General features: G+C 40.5%; 1 protein-coding gene across 6 annotated transcripts in view; it reads right to left on the reverse strand.

The window, feature by feature from the left end:
• PLS3 (plastin 3) overlaps positions 1-15486 on the reverse strand; it is a 99713-nt gene that overhangs the window by 21619 nt on the left and 62608 nt on the right. For all 6 annotated transcript variants that reach the window (XM_003935829.4, XM_074391905.1, XM_074391908.1 and 3 more), the window contains one exon: positions 6799-6962. In XM_003935829.4, coding sequence (XP_003935878.1) covers positions 6799-6962 — 164 coding nt within the window. The remainder of the gene's footprint in view (positions 1-6798; positions 6963-15486) is intronic.

The following is a 15486-nucleotide window of genomic DNA, read 5'->3' on the forward strand; positions in this document are numbered from 1 at the left end:
AATGCAGCCCAAGCTATACTAACCAAGCCTTGTGTCTTGTATAGGACTGCGTCAGGCTGAAAGGAGTGCCTTGTTACATTTCGTCTTTCCAGGAGGGCACCTCTGTGATTAATCCATCTAGAGAAAGCAACTTTTTGGAACTGGTAGAAAAGTTGTACGTGTTGTCAATGGCCCTATTACAAAGTCATCTTTCCTGTTACCTTTCTTAAATCCTTTCTTTGGACTTAAAAATACAATTTTGTCTGGGAGAGTAGTTAGTAAGCAGTTAAGTTTTACAAACTCATAGCTGCGATTCTGTGCTAGGTATATTGTAATTTTTGAGGTAGAATTTTAGAATAAATGTCTGTGTTTATGTTTGTATATATATGCAGACACACATACACACTGACTACTCTAAATACTACATACAACCAATGAAGTCACCCTTCCTGCTCTATGGCCATTATATTGACTCTCACTAAGTATTAACAGTGTAGAGCTGATGCACACACTCCAGGTAGTTTTCAAATCATTCAAATTATTTTTATTTACAATCTGAATTTTTAGTCCAACTGTGCCTTAACTGTGAAGCATTTTGATCCCATAGCTCTCCTTTTGATAACAATGCACCTGCTCAGTGAAAAGACAATAGTCACTAGTCTACCTCTTTCTGAACTCGACTTCATTTAGTGAAACATAGTCTAATAAGTTAAAATCTGAAAGGTGTGCATTTCTTAATGCCTAACATACCACAAGTCCCTGCAATGACAAAAATGTTACAGCTTCAGAATGAGATATGTAAAGTTATATTTCTTATTACAAGTGCTTATGCTTCAAGGATCATTTACTTCTAAGAATTAGGTTGTTTGAATGATCATGATTTCAGCTAAAAAATAAATCCAGGGCTGGGCGTGGTGGCTGACGCCTGTAATTCAAGCACTTTGGAGGCCAAGGCGGGTGGATCACCTGAGGTTGGGAGTTCAAGACCAGCCTGACCAACATGTTGAAACCCCGTCTTTAAAAAAATTAAAAAAAAAAAAAAGAAAAATGCAAATTTATCCTTTAAAATAAATAAATAAATCCAAATTTGTTTACGTCATAGGAAAGAGGATTAATTCATATTATAAAAAGAGAATGTCGGCCGCGTCTGGTGGCTCACACCTGTAATCCCAGCACTTTGGGAGGCCGAGGTGGGTGGATTATGAGATCAGGAGTTCAAGACCAGCCTGACCAATATGGTGAAACCCCACCTCTACTAAAAATACGAAAATTAGCAGGCGTGGTGGCACGCGTCTGTAATCCCAGCTATTCGGGTGGCTGAGGCAGGAGAATCGCTTGAACCTGGGAGGCGGCAGTTGCAGTGAGCCCAGATCACGCCACTGTACTCTAGCCTGGGCAACAGGGTGAGACTCTGTCTCAAAAAAAAAAAAAAAAAAAAGTTAAAAATGGGCCAGGCACGGTGGTTCATGCCTGTAATCCCAGCACACGGGGAGCCCGAGGTGGGCAAACCACCTGAGGTTGAGAGTTCGAGACCAGCCTGACCAACATGGAGAAACCCTGTCTCTATTAAAAATATAAAATTAGATGGGCTTGGTGGTGCATGCCTGTAATCCCTGCTACTGGGGAGGCTGAGGCAGGAGAATCCCTTGAATCTGGGAGGTGGAGGTTGTGGTGGGCTGAGCTCATGCCACTGTACCCCAGCCTGGGCAACAAGAGTAAAACTCTGTCTCAAAAAAAAAAAAAAAAAAAAGAGTAAAAATTATAAGAAAGAACTGAAGATTTGTTATGTCTATGATATTGATTCACTACACAAGAATTCGCATTTTACTTTCTACTTTCATAAAGAAATTGCTTAAGTCGATGATAAAACTGAGTACAAGCTTTGGCTTAACAAGGAATCTCTGAAATCAGAGATAGCACAGGACTGACTACTGTGCTGGAGTCTTCTCAATGAATCTTTTCAAAGCTGCCTGTTGTGATACTAATGAGCTCACTGTTTCGTGCTGTTTTCCCTCCACAAGGAAAGACTTGCTTTATCATCTGTGAGCTAATTCCTGCTGTACTTTTTTCAGGAAGCAATATCCCATTGTTGTTCTATCCACTGTTGTTCTATACATCTTTTTCAGTCTCCTTTACGAAATATATATATTTTCTATTCTTTTATTAAGTTTCACCGCCTTTCTCTCAAAGACTCTCAGCAACCAGCCAACTTCTTTTGACCCCAGAATTAGCTCAACACAGGACAAGTGGCCAAACCAAAACAATCCAGAGGCATATGACTTAAGAAAGAAATATTGCAGAAAGAATTGCAAAAAAAGAATTCACTGGCTTCCAGTGTTTGGGGCTTATTTCCAAATTGTTTCCAAAGAAGCAGGTTTGAATTTTTCCATTTTTTGGGAATGTCTTATAGGCCTAAACTTAGTAATATTTGAAAAACATCACTTTTTTTTTAAAGAAATATCTACCCCAACAACTAACACCTATATAGCATTTACTATATGTCCAGGACTGTTCTGGGCAGCTAACTGCTCTGCTGAAAGTGCCATACTATTCCTTAACAATCAAAGAAAAAAAGTCCTATTATCCTGTAAGCATAAAAATCTAGTATTTTAGCTCTCCTCTCACTGTCCAAAATGCTGAAAGGAAAGAAGGCCAAGGGGAAGAAGGTGGCTCCGGCCCCTGCTGTCGTGAAGAAGCAGGAGGCCAAGAAAGTGATGAATCTCCTGTTTGAGAAAAGGCTTAAGAATTTTGGCATTGGACCGGACATCCAGCCCAAAAGAGACCTCACTTGCTTTGCGAAGTGGCCCCGCTATGTCAGGTTGCAGTGGAAGAGAGCCATCCTCTATAAGCGGCTGAAAGTGCCTCCTGCAATTAACCAGTTCATCCAGGCCCTGGACCACCTAACAGCTACTTAGCTACTTAAGCTGGCCCACAAGTGCAGACCAGAGACAAAGCAAAAACAGAAGCAGAGGCTGTTGGCCCGGGCAGAGAAGAAAGCTGCTGGCAAAGGGGACGTCCCCACTAAGAGACCACGGGTCCTTCGAGCAGGAGTTAACACCGTCATCACCTTGGTGGAGAACAAGAAAGCTCAGCTGGTGGTGACTGCACACGACGTGGATCCCATGGAGCTGGCTGTATTCTTGCCTGCCCTTCGTCATAAAATAGGGGTCCTTTACTGCATTATGAAGTGGTTAGATAAGACTGGGACATCATCTAGTCCACAGGAAGACCTGCACCACTGTCGCCTTCACACAGGTTAACTTGGAAGACAAAGGCGCTTTGGCTAAGCTGGTAGAAGCTATCAGGACCAATTACAACGATAGATACAATGAGATCCACCGTCACTGGGGAGGCAATGTCCTGGGTCCCAAGTCTGGCTCGCATCGCCAAGCTTGAAAAGGCAAAGGCTAAAGAACTTGCCACTAAACTGGGTTAAATGTACACTGTTGAGTTTCCTGTACATAAAAATTATTAATACAAATTTTCTTTCAAAAAATTCCAGTATTTTAGTTTTGAAGTGTTTAGAATTTTAAAATGCAGGGTATTAAATTTAATTTTCACTTTTTTTTTTTGAGACGGAGTTTCACTCTTGTTGCCCAGACTGGAGTGCAATGGCACAATCTTGGCTCACCTCAACCTCTGCCTCTCGTGCTCAAACGATTCTCCTGCCTGAGCCTCCCGAGTAGGTGGGATTACAGGCACCCACGACCATACCTGGCTAACTTTGTATTTTTGGTAGAGACGTTGTTTCTCCATGTTGGTCATGTTGGTCTTGAATACCTGACCTCAGCCTCCCAAAGTGCTGGGATTACAGGCATGAGCCACTGCGCCCAGCCAATATTCACCTTTTAAGTTTACATACATACAATTCTGGGACTGTTTTTTTGCCATACACACAACACACACACACACACACACTCTCTCTCACTCTCTCTCTCTCTCTCTCTCTCTCTCTCTCTCTTCTCTGAAAGTAACATAAGCTGTTTTTGTTTGTGGCTTGGTTTGCAATTAACACCCCTCAAGCAACAGTTCAAAGAAAAAGCAAAAACACAACAAGCAAGAACATGTTTATTTCTATTTCCTTATGCTAATACCTGACAGGAATAAAATGCTCTCTCTTTCTCGGATAACTAAGCTTTACCCATATTTTACCTGACAATTTGTAAGATGTTTCATTGATGATAAGGCAGATGGGTGTGGTCAGACATTTGGTTAATACAGTCATAACAGTAGCATCTGAAACTTCAGGCAGGTTACTTCACTGTTGTTGATATTTCAAATTTCTTGAATAGCAGGAAGGTGCTTAGAAAAAGCCACTAGCCTCTGTGTAATGTTGGGCAAGTCACTTCCTTTTTCAGAAACACAAGTTTGTTTCTTTTCATTTGAAAAGTGTAGGAATGTAAACATAATGATTCTGTCTGATTCTAAAATGTATATTCTAATCTAAAATGTCCTCATGTATGTTGTTTTTCTAAAGCCCTAGTGTTGCCAAAATTATTGTCCACGGTCTTTACTTTTAAAGAATATACTAAGGTAATCACACCTCCTCCCTTAGAAGCCAAATAGCTGTGTAGAAACTACATTTCAAAATCTACAAAATTAACAATTTCCCCAAGATCATTTTCAAAGACACTTTCATAATTTTGTCCTTAATAATAATGACACACTGCAAATCCTAATGATTTAGGTCTGTTCTTTCTAGTTGATTAAAAAATTCTGAGCAACAAATTTTATCAAAAACAGCCAATCATAGTTAACTGCTGCTCTGAACTACTTTAAATTCACAATTAAACATGCAGTTAAAAGCGCAGCAAGTGATACATCAGAAAACATGCAAGTGCTCAAATTGCAAACAAACTGCAACTTACTATTGAACACAGAATTCAAAACAAAAGGCTTTGGCCATAACTGGAGACAAAAAAAAAAAAAAAAAAAAAAAAAAAATGGTGGGAGGAAATCAGTATTTCAAAAGAAAATGGCAAGAACTATATCATAATTATGATACAAGTATGCTTTTTTTCTTTTCTTTTTTTTTTAAGACGGAATCTTGCTCCATTGCCAGGCTGGAGTGCAGTGAGTGCTGTGATCTCGGCTCACTGCAATCTCTTCCTTCTGGGTTAAGTGATCCTCCTGCTTCAGCCTCCCAAGTAGCTGGGATTACAGGCATGCACCACCACCATGCCCAGCTAATTTTTGTATTTTTAGTAGAGACAGCGTTTCACCATGTTGGCCAGGATGGTCTTGATATCCTGACCTTGTGATCCGCCAACCTTGGCCTCCCAAAGTGCTGGGATTACAGGCGTGGGCCACTGCGCCCGGCCAAGATGTCTGCATTTTAAAAACAATCACAAAATGCTGTCAGCCCAGTAGGCATCATTACTTGGTCAATTTGCTTCTTGAACTACTGCAGTGTTCTAAAGGTGTTAATTCTAACTGGAGAGAACATTTCAAAATTTTACTTGCTATGGTGAGCCACAGTTACTGATGGGAGTGTATGTTACTGTCTCAGTTGTCTTGGGGTAAAATAAACCCTGAAGAAGGAGGACAGAAGTTCTAGGACATTTGTGATAAATAATACGCACTGATAACTAGGTTGTGATATACTGAAAGGAATTCCTAGTTAAGATCTAGTCAAACTCAGCCTTAAATTAATAATAAATACACCAATAAAATCTTAAAGGTATCTGTAATTAAGGGAAGAAGCAACAGCTATTCTTTTATTTTTTTAATTAATTAATTAGTTAATTTAGAGACAGGGTCTTGCTCTGTCACCCAGACTGGAGGGTAGTGGTGCTACCATAGCTCATTGCAGGCTCAAACTACTGGTTCAAGCAATCCTCCTGCCTCAGCCTTCTGAGTAGCTGGTACTATAGGCTCGAGCTACCATGCTAGGCTAATTTTAAAATTTTTTTGCATAGATGGGGTCTCCCTAAGTTTCCTAAGCTGACAAGGTCTCCCTGTCTTGCCCAAGTTGGTCTTGAAAGCCTGGCCTCAAGAGACCCTGCTGCCTCAGCCTACCAAAGCGCTGGGGTTACAGCCAGCTATTTTTAACACGTATCTCAAATACACTGTCAATAAATACAGACTGAAAATGGTGTAAGTCTGAAAAATCTAGACCTCACTTGCTAGCAGCCAATAGTGGTAGGCATTGGAGAACCATGTGCCAAGTATACATTTTCCAGGCACTGAGTACAGAACACCAGACTAAGTGCTGGGAGTAGCGGCGGGGGTGGGTGAAGGAATTAAAAACTCAGCCCCTAACATTGAAGAATATTTGATGAAGCTAGAGAAGAAAACAATTTTAAATGCCTCTTCGAATGGACTAAAAAGATATGCTTCAAACTTTTAATTATCAAAATTATCATCCTAGAGAAAATGATTTAGTTAAATACCCCTACCACAAGAGTAGAAAACAACTTTTTAATCAGAAAGTTCAGCTCAGGAAGCTTCCGAGACTGTGAGTCAGGGTGTATCATTAAAATTTTGGCACACACTGTTCACCATGGGAGAGAAAACACTTCAAAGATGTCACTTAGCACTTAGATAACTGCCCTTTAATGATGCCATGAAAGGAGACTGTTCACCTTATACAAGGAGCATCGTGTTAATTCTTTGTTTCTGCAGTGTTCTTTTTCTCGATTCATTTGTTAAGCTATTCTAGTGGCTAAAATAAGTAAATTTAGTGGGAAGGATGACAGAAATGTTATTAGTTATAATAGTACTAATATTTAGGAACTTATTAGTACTTAATACTATAACATCCCACTAGACAAAGGAAAATCTATTACATCTAATAATCATGAATTTTCACATACTTACATAAACAAATTCATCAAAACTTATTTTCCCATCTTTATTCCTGTCACCATCCAGCATGAGTTTCTGAATAATTTCTCTCACTTTATATCCTGGTAATGGCATATTAGCTTCCTTGAAAAGTTCATGAAGTTCATAGTCACAAATGAATCCATTGCTGTTGAGATCTTTGTAAAAAAGGAGAACAAGCAAAAGAGGAAAAAAAATTGAGAGACGCAAATTAATTTATTAAGAGTATTTCCCTTCATTTGAGGCTCAGTTCATAAGCTCACCTAAATGAAATATTTTCTTATTGTGTGGAAATAAGGTTGCTTGAAAGGGAAATGGACATTTTAATGGAAAAAGCAAGGTTTTACATCATGTATCCTGTGATTTCAGCAATGCGTAAGTAGATTTACTTGATAAGAGCATTCCTAAGTTCAAGAAAGCATAGTTGGTTAATACAATTATTATTAACCTGGAACTAATAGGATTTTTTAAAAAAGAATTAATAGATCGCAAACCTACAAAACACTTGTATGGTATAGAACAATTTCTACTGTAACTATAGGAGTTTTGTGTTTCTTTTTTTTTAAATTAATTAATTTATTTTTTATTTTTAAAGACGGGGTTTCATCATGTTGGTCAGGCTGGTCTGGAACTCCTGACCTCAGGTGATCCGCCCACCTTGGCCTCCAAAGTGCTTGGATTACAGGCGTGAGCCACCACGCCTGGCCCGGAGTTTTGTGTTTCTTATTCTTCCATTGCTCACAAAGAAGTTTTATGAATTTACTGCTGAATCTGTTTCAACGTACACCTGAAATTAAGGAATCACCTTCAGTGCCAATTATTTTAAGAGTTAATGTAAACAAACCTTAATATAAGACAAGCCTCGAGTTTATAAAAATAAATGTACTACTGAGGAAAGCAGATGTTTAATATGACTCTATAAAAACCTTTTAATTTTTGTACTACTGAAGTTTCTCAGAGTATTTCTCGAAGTGCTGATTAAATGAAGTTTATTCTGAAACTTTTAAAAATAGAAAAAACACCTGATCAATGACCAGAAGTTAATTGATTTGGAAAACGGCTAACGTCCTGAGGGTTGTAACCACTTGAGTATATTATTTTGTGGATAAAGTTTGATGTTCACAAGTAATTTCAAATATCTTCTGTTCATAATGCCTTTTATTCCTTGGGTCCCACTGATTTTCATATGTAAATTTAATTATACTAGAAGGAAACAACCTGAATAGAGAAATGTCTCAAGATGACCTTAGCACTGTTTAAGAAAATGTATTGTGGCCAGGCACTGTGGCTCATGCCTGTAATCCAAGCACTTTGGGAGGCCAAGGAGGGCGGATCACCTGAGGTCACCTCACCTGAGGTCACAAGACCAGTTTGGTTAACATGGTAAAACCCCGTTTCTAATAAAAATACAAAAAATTAGCTGGTGTGGTGGCAGGCACCTGTAATCTCAGCTACTTAGGAGGCTGAGGCAGGAGAATTGCTTGAACCTGGGAGTCAGAGGTTGCAGTGAGCCAAGATCACATCATTATACTCCAGCCTGTGTGACAAGAGTGAAACTCCATCCCAAAAAAAAAAAAAAAAAAAAAGAAAAGAAAAGAAAAAAAGAAAATGTACTGTGAATAATCTGTTTGACACATTACTTAAAAACTCTGTAGAAGATGTTGATCTTGATACTGGGAATATCACAGCCAACAAAAGAAAGTTTTTCTCTCAAGGAGCTCACATTCTAATGACATATAACATGAGGCATGACTATATAATGTAATATAATTTAACAATATAAGTGTTATTAAAAAAAATAAAGCAGGAGCCGGGCATGGTGGCTCACGCCTGTAATCCCAGCACTTTGGGAGGCTGAGGTAGGTGGATCATGAGGTCAAGAGATCGAGACCATCCTGGTCAATATGGTGAAACCCGGTCTCTACTAAAAATACAAAAAATTAGCTGGGCATGGTGGTACACGCCTGTAGTCCCAGCTACTCGGGAGGCTGAGGCAGGAGAATTGCCTGAACCCAGGAGGCAGAGGTTGCGGTGAGCGGAGATCACGCCATTGCACTCCAGCCTGGGTAACAAGAGCGAAACTCCGTCTCAAAATAAATAAATAAATAAATAAATAAATAAAGCAGGCTGGGCATGGTGGCTCACACCTATAATCCCAGCACTTTCGGTGGCTGAGGCAGGCGGATCACTTGAGGTCAGGAGTTTGAGACCAGCGTAGCCCACGTGGCGAAACCCGGTCGTTACTAAAAATACAAAAATTAACTGGGTGTGGTGGCAGGTGGTAGTCCCACCTACTCAAGAGGCTGTGGCAGGAGAATCACTTGAACCTGGGCCACGATTGCACCACTGCACTGCAGTCTGGGTGACAGAGAAAGACTCCATCTCAAAAAGAAAAAGAAAAAAGCATAAGAGGTTAGACTGGGGTTTTTTTGCCCCCAGGGACATTTTTGATTGCCATAATGGGAGAAGGGTGTTGGACTGGGAGAGGAAGCACCTGGCATACAGTGGGTAGAGGCTGGGGATTCTTCTAAATATCCTACAGTGGACATGACCCCTCCTCCGCATGTACAACACAGAGTTATGCAGCTCAAAATGTCAATTGTGCTGAAGTTGAGTAAACCTAGGTTATAGAGATATTAGGGGGCAGGGACGGTGGTGGTGCTACCGAAGGCCACTTTGGTGAGGTTATATTTGAATGAAGACTTGCCTGAGGTAAGGTAAGCAAATCATATGGCTATCTGGGGCAAGAGATTTCGGGTAGAGAATAGCAAATGCAAAGTCAGTGATGCTACAGTGTGTCTGGTGTGTTTTGGGAAAAGTAAAGATTCAGTATGACTTGGGTAGAGTGAACAAGGGGGAAAATGAGAGATTAGGTCAGGGAGCTAGCTGATCATATAAGTTCTGCTAGACCAATATATTTCATGGAATACATTGAAATTTCTTTCTAAGTGTGATCTAAGTATGATTCACATGAGCAAATTTTTGGTCAATTACTAAAATTGCAATTTTCAGGAATGCTCTGGGGGATTAAAAATTAAATTAAAATATTAAGTATACTGTATGGAACCATCTTGCCAACACCTTGAATGCTGATGAAATTCTATGTTTAGTTTTAATGCAGTCTATTTGAAGTATCAAATTTTCTTAAACATTGAATACTACATTTTAAATCTATGAATTAAAACATCTGTACTTTTATTTTTACTTTTATATTTTTTTGAGACAGGATCTCTGTTGTCCAGGCTGGAGTGGTACGAGCATGGCTCACTGCAGCCTCAACCTCCTGTGCTCAAGCAATTGTCCTGCCTCAGCTCCCCCGAATGGTTGAGACCAAAGGTGGGTACCATCATGTCTAGCTAATCAACATATCTGTACTTTTAAAACATCAATAACAAACCACTCAATACTTAGTGTGAAAATCACTTAGATTTCCTTTGAGGTAAAGCATTTAATTTCCCTAAGGCATATATTCACTTTCTTTCCATTGGATTTATAAAAGGTCATACATCAAACTCTATTTCTACATGTAAAGTGTTTCTACATAGAAATCAATTCATCAATAATGTCTGCAATGCTAAACGAACAAAGTAATCCCCATAGCACTATGGCAAAATTTTAGTGGCTCTTGTATGAAAGTATTGGGTTTAAATCTACCTGCTCCCATGCATATACCAACCTGCTTTTCCTATTTCCTTTCTAAAATTACAGTGGAGCTTAGTACAAGAGGATAAGTATGGCATAGTGAAAGAAACACAGCATACATGCTTGAAGAGCCACACAGTGGGAATAATGTGACACAGTGTCTTATCTCAACTTGGCTATTGATTAGCACATGTCACCTCTTCAGGCCTTAGTTTTCTCATCTGTAAAAGAAGTGCTTTGGACCAAATAATCTCTGAAGTTCCTTTTTGGCTCTATCACACTCTGATTCTAAATCAGAATACACAAGACTTCACAACCCTCCCCCCACACAAACACATTTAAAACCTGGAGATAGAACAGCAATGCCTGCCGGGCGCGGTGGCGCAAGCCTGTAATCCCAGCACTTTGGGAGGCCGAGGCGGGTGGATCATGAGGTCAAGAGATCGAGACCATCCCGGTCAACATAGTGAAACCCCGTCTCTACTAAAAATACAAAAAATTAGCTGGGCATGGTGGCACGTGCCTGTAATCCCAGCTACTCAGGAGGCTGAGGCAGGAGAATTGCCTGAACCCAGGAGGCGGAGGTTGCGGTGAGCCGAGATCGCGCCATTGCACTCCAGCCTGGCTAACAAGAGCGAAACTCTGTCTCAAAAAAAAAAAAAAAAAAAAAAAAAAAAAAGAACAGCAATGCATATTAAATCCAGATAGAGAGTAATAACATTCTCATCACTAATACACCTTATTATCGAAGTATAACATTCTTTCATTTTTATGATATCTTTGGCCAAAGAGATAGTTTATTCCTTTTAACTGTCAAAACTTTGTTCACTTTAGTGGGTTCTTTTTTCTTTTAAGCTATTTTATTTATTTAATTTGAGACAAAGTCTCATTCTGTCACCCAGGCTGGAGTGCAGTGGCGTGATCTTGGCTCACTACAACCTCAGCCTCCCAAGTTCAAGCAACGCTTCTGCCTCAGCCTCCTGAGTAGCTGGGATTACAAGAATGTACCACCATGCCTGGCCAATTTCTGTATTATTAGTAGAGATGGGGTTTTGTCATGTTGGCCAGGCTGGTCTTGAACTCCTGGGCTCAAGTGATCCTCCCACCTTGGCCTCTGAAAGTGCTGGGATTATAGGTGTGAGCCATCATGTCTGGCCCACTTTAGTTTTTTTTTTTTTTTTATAGAAAAATATTTAAAAATATATTATACTTTTCTCTGAATTCTGAAATGAGGCATATATTATATACGTGTAATTTAATCATTTGTTATTGACTCTAGCTTATTATTTATTTATTTTGGGGCATGGTCTCACTTTGTTGCCCAGGCTGGAGTGCAGTGGCCCAATTCTGGCTCACTGTAGCCTCAACCTCCCCAGGTTCAGGTGATCTTCCCAACTTAGCTTCCCAAGTAGCTAGCACATTACGGGTGTGTGCCACCATGCCCGGCTAACTTTTTCCATTTTTTGTAAAGACAGGGTTTCACCATGTTGCCCAGGCTAGTCTAGCATTCCTGGCCTTAAGCAATCTGCTTGCCTTGGCCTCCCAAAGTGGTAGAATTACAGGCATGAGTCACCAAGCCCAGCCAATTTATTTAAAAAAAAAAAATCTTTAGAGATGGGGTCTCATTCTGTTGCCCAGGCTGGAGTACAGTGGCACAATCATAGCTCACTGCAGCCCTGATATCCTGGCCTCAAGCAATTCTCCCACATCAGCCTCCTGAGTAGCTGAGACTACAGGCTCTCACCACTATGCCCAGCTAACATTTTGTTGAGACAGGGTCTCACTATATTAATCAGGCTAAACTCAAACTCCTGGTCTCAAATCCTGCCACCTTGGCCTCCCAAAGTGTTGGGATTACAGGTATGAGCCACTGTGCCTTGACTCTAGTTTAGACTGGAGTATATAATAGGCATATAACAGGTATTGTTCTTTTTGTATTCTCAGTGGTATAATAGAGGAAGGTAGAGATTATTTTTTTTTTTTTGAGACGGAGTTTCGCTCTTGTTACCCAGGCTGGAGTGCAATGGCGCAATCTCGGCTCACCGCAACCTCCGCCTCCTGGGTTCAGGCAATTCTCCTGCCTCAGCCTCCTGAGTAGCTGGAATTACAGGCACGTGCCACCATGCCCAGCTACTTTTTGGTATTTCTTTTTTTAGTAGAGACGGGGTTTCACCATGTTGACCAGGATGGTCTCGATCTCTCGACCTCGTGATCCACCCGCCTCGGCCTCCCAAAGTGCTGGGATTACAGGCTTGAGCCACCGCGCCCGGCCAGGTAGAGATGTTTTAAATTAGATATGGGAGAACTACAGTGGATTCAAAGCTATACGAAACTGACTAAGGCCCAGAAAGTCTATCTGGCTGCGTATTTGTATTAGATTAGCATATAAGTCTGGTGAGTGGGACTGGTGGCTCATGCCTGTAATCCCAGCACTTTGGGAGGCAGAGGCAGGAGGATCACTTGAGCCCAGGATTTCGAGGCTGTAGTGAGCTATGACAGCAACGTTGCACTCTAGCCTGGGCACCAGAGTGAGACACTGTCTCAGAAACAAAAAATAAATAAAGAACTCCAGAAATTTGGGTCACAGGCAGAATTGCTATTTGCATGAACCCTCCCTGAAATAACCTCTCTTGAGCATTAATTAGAAGATAGTTCACTGATGTGATTAAAAGATGCCGGAAGTAGCCACCCTAAAACATAAACATAAAATAACCACATTTGGAAATTCCATTTTGAAGTAAGGGTAGTAGTAATGGATGCTTTTAGAAAAGGACAGGAAAATTTTAAAGGAAATTGGAGGAATAAGAATTTGTTATTACAAGACTAACTTCCTTATTAGGCTGCAAATCTCACAATTAAGATTCTTTTAAATCTTTGTATCTCCCAGCCCAATACTTAGCACAATCTTTTGTATATAATAAGCAATGGAGGCCGGGCACAGTGGCTCACACCTGTAATCCCAGCACTTTGGGATTACAAAGCGGGAGGGCAGATCACAAGATCAGGGATTCGAGACCAGCCTGACCAACATGGTGAGACCCCATCTTTACTAAAATTACAAAAATTAGCCAGACGTGGTAGCACACACCTGTAATCCAGCTATTCAGGAGGCTGAGGCAGGAGAATTGCTTAAACCTGGGAGGCGGAGGTTGCAATGAGCTGAGATGGCACCACTGCACACCAGCCTGGGCGACAGAGCAAGACCCCCATCTCAAAAAAAAAAAAAAAAAAAGAAAAAGAAAAAAAAAAGGCCAGGCGCTGTGGCTCACGCCTGCAATCCTAGCAATTTGGGAGGCCGAGGCAGGTGGCTTGCCTGAAGTCAGGAGTTTGATACCAGCCTGGGCAACACAGTGAAACCCCATCTCTACTAAAAATACAAAAAATTAGCCGGGCGTGGCAGTATGCGCCTGTAGTCCCAGCTATTCGGGAGGCTGAGGCAGGAGAATTGCTTGAACCTGGGAAGCGGGGATTGCAGTGAGCCAAGATTGTGCCACTGCACTCCAGCCTGGGCAACAGAGAGAGACTCCACCTCCAAAAAAAAAAAAAATGGAAAAAATTATTTTTGCAGAATCACTGATTTTCAAGAATTGACCAAGGAGAGAATGCTCTAATCCTAGATGGGCATTTTAAAAACAAAACTAAACAACAATGACAAAAATACAGAAATAGCACTCAAAGACTGAATGGCAATTTATTGAGAAACCAAATCTTGACAGAAATATCTCTTCAATAACATTCAATCTCATTCCCTTTGTTCTAATCCTGTCTCTACCCAGCAGCCTTCAGATCTATAATTTGGTTTTCTAAGTGAACACACCCATCAGGGCGGGACCAAGTGGATAACCAGTGATGGCTCCCTGGTCAGGATCTCTTTTGTTCCAAATGTAGAAACCTGCTTTGGCTTCGTTGAGAAAGGGGATGCACACTTGTTTAAGTATGAGTCACCCTCCAGAGCAAACTGAGTACCTACCACATGAGTAGACACCCACTGGGCAGATCCCAAGTATACAGAAATGAATCAAATTGAACCCCTGGGTCTTACTTGAAACTGTGGCTACAAAATCCTTGTAAAAATTTTGAGTCACTTTTAATACCTATTCTTCCTCTTTATCTCTTTACTGGGATGAGAAGAATGTGTGTCCTCTTCTAAAAGTTTTACCTATTCTGCCATTTTCCCATATTTTAGCAGCCAGTGTTAGTCCAACTTACACTACCTCCTATGATCAAAGGCATTTTAGTGTTAGTATGAGTCAATTATATCAAGCCTTTCTTAGAGCTCTTAAATCATATATTTTGAAAAACACAATTTCAATTTAAACAAGAAGGCAGAGGGAGCCTAAAAAGACAGCTAGCAATTAATTTTACAAAACAACCCAGCTGGAAAAGTACTTGAAAGACAAAATAGCATGCAATTATTCTTAAAGTGTTTTATGCTAATTTTATTTCCAACCCCCAGTCAAAAAACCAAAAACACATCCTTAAACATTATCAAATATCTAATGGAAGGTCAGAAAAAGGGTAGCATAATGGAATTTTAGAAAGCTTCCATCTCATCAGGTGCTCATAACTTTTCGTGTATTAGGACTAACTGGTTGCATTTTTTTTTTTTTTTTTTTTTTTTGAGACAGAGTCTCGCTCGGTCACCCAGGCTGGGGTGCAATGGCACTATCTCGGCTCACAGCAACCTCTGCCTCGAAGGTTCAAACGATTCCTGTGCCTCAGCCTCCCGAGTAGCTAGGACTACAGGCGTGCACCACCACGCCCAGCTAATTTTTGTATTTTTATAGAGAGGGGATTTCACCATGTTGGCCAGGATGGTCTCGATCTCTTGATCTTGTGATCCACCCACCTCAGCCTCCCAAAGTGCTGGGATTACAGGCGTGAGCCACCATGCCTGGTAAACTCGTTGCAATTTAAAAAAATGAACACAAATGCTGATGACTATTCAATCTAATTTTCTACATTAGAGAAAAGTAGTTTCGTTTAAAACTGGCTAAATGAATAGTCTTTGAGTCATGTTATCCTCATGTGTAAAATAAA

This window comes from Saimiri boliviensis, chromosome X (genome assembly GCF_048565385.1).
Source record: "Saimiri boliviensis isolate mSaiBol1 chromosome X, mSaiBol1.pri, whole genome shotgun sequence".
Lineage (NCBI taxonomy): Eukaryota > Metazoa > Chordata > Mammalia > Primates > Cebidae > Saimiri > Saimiri boliviensis.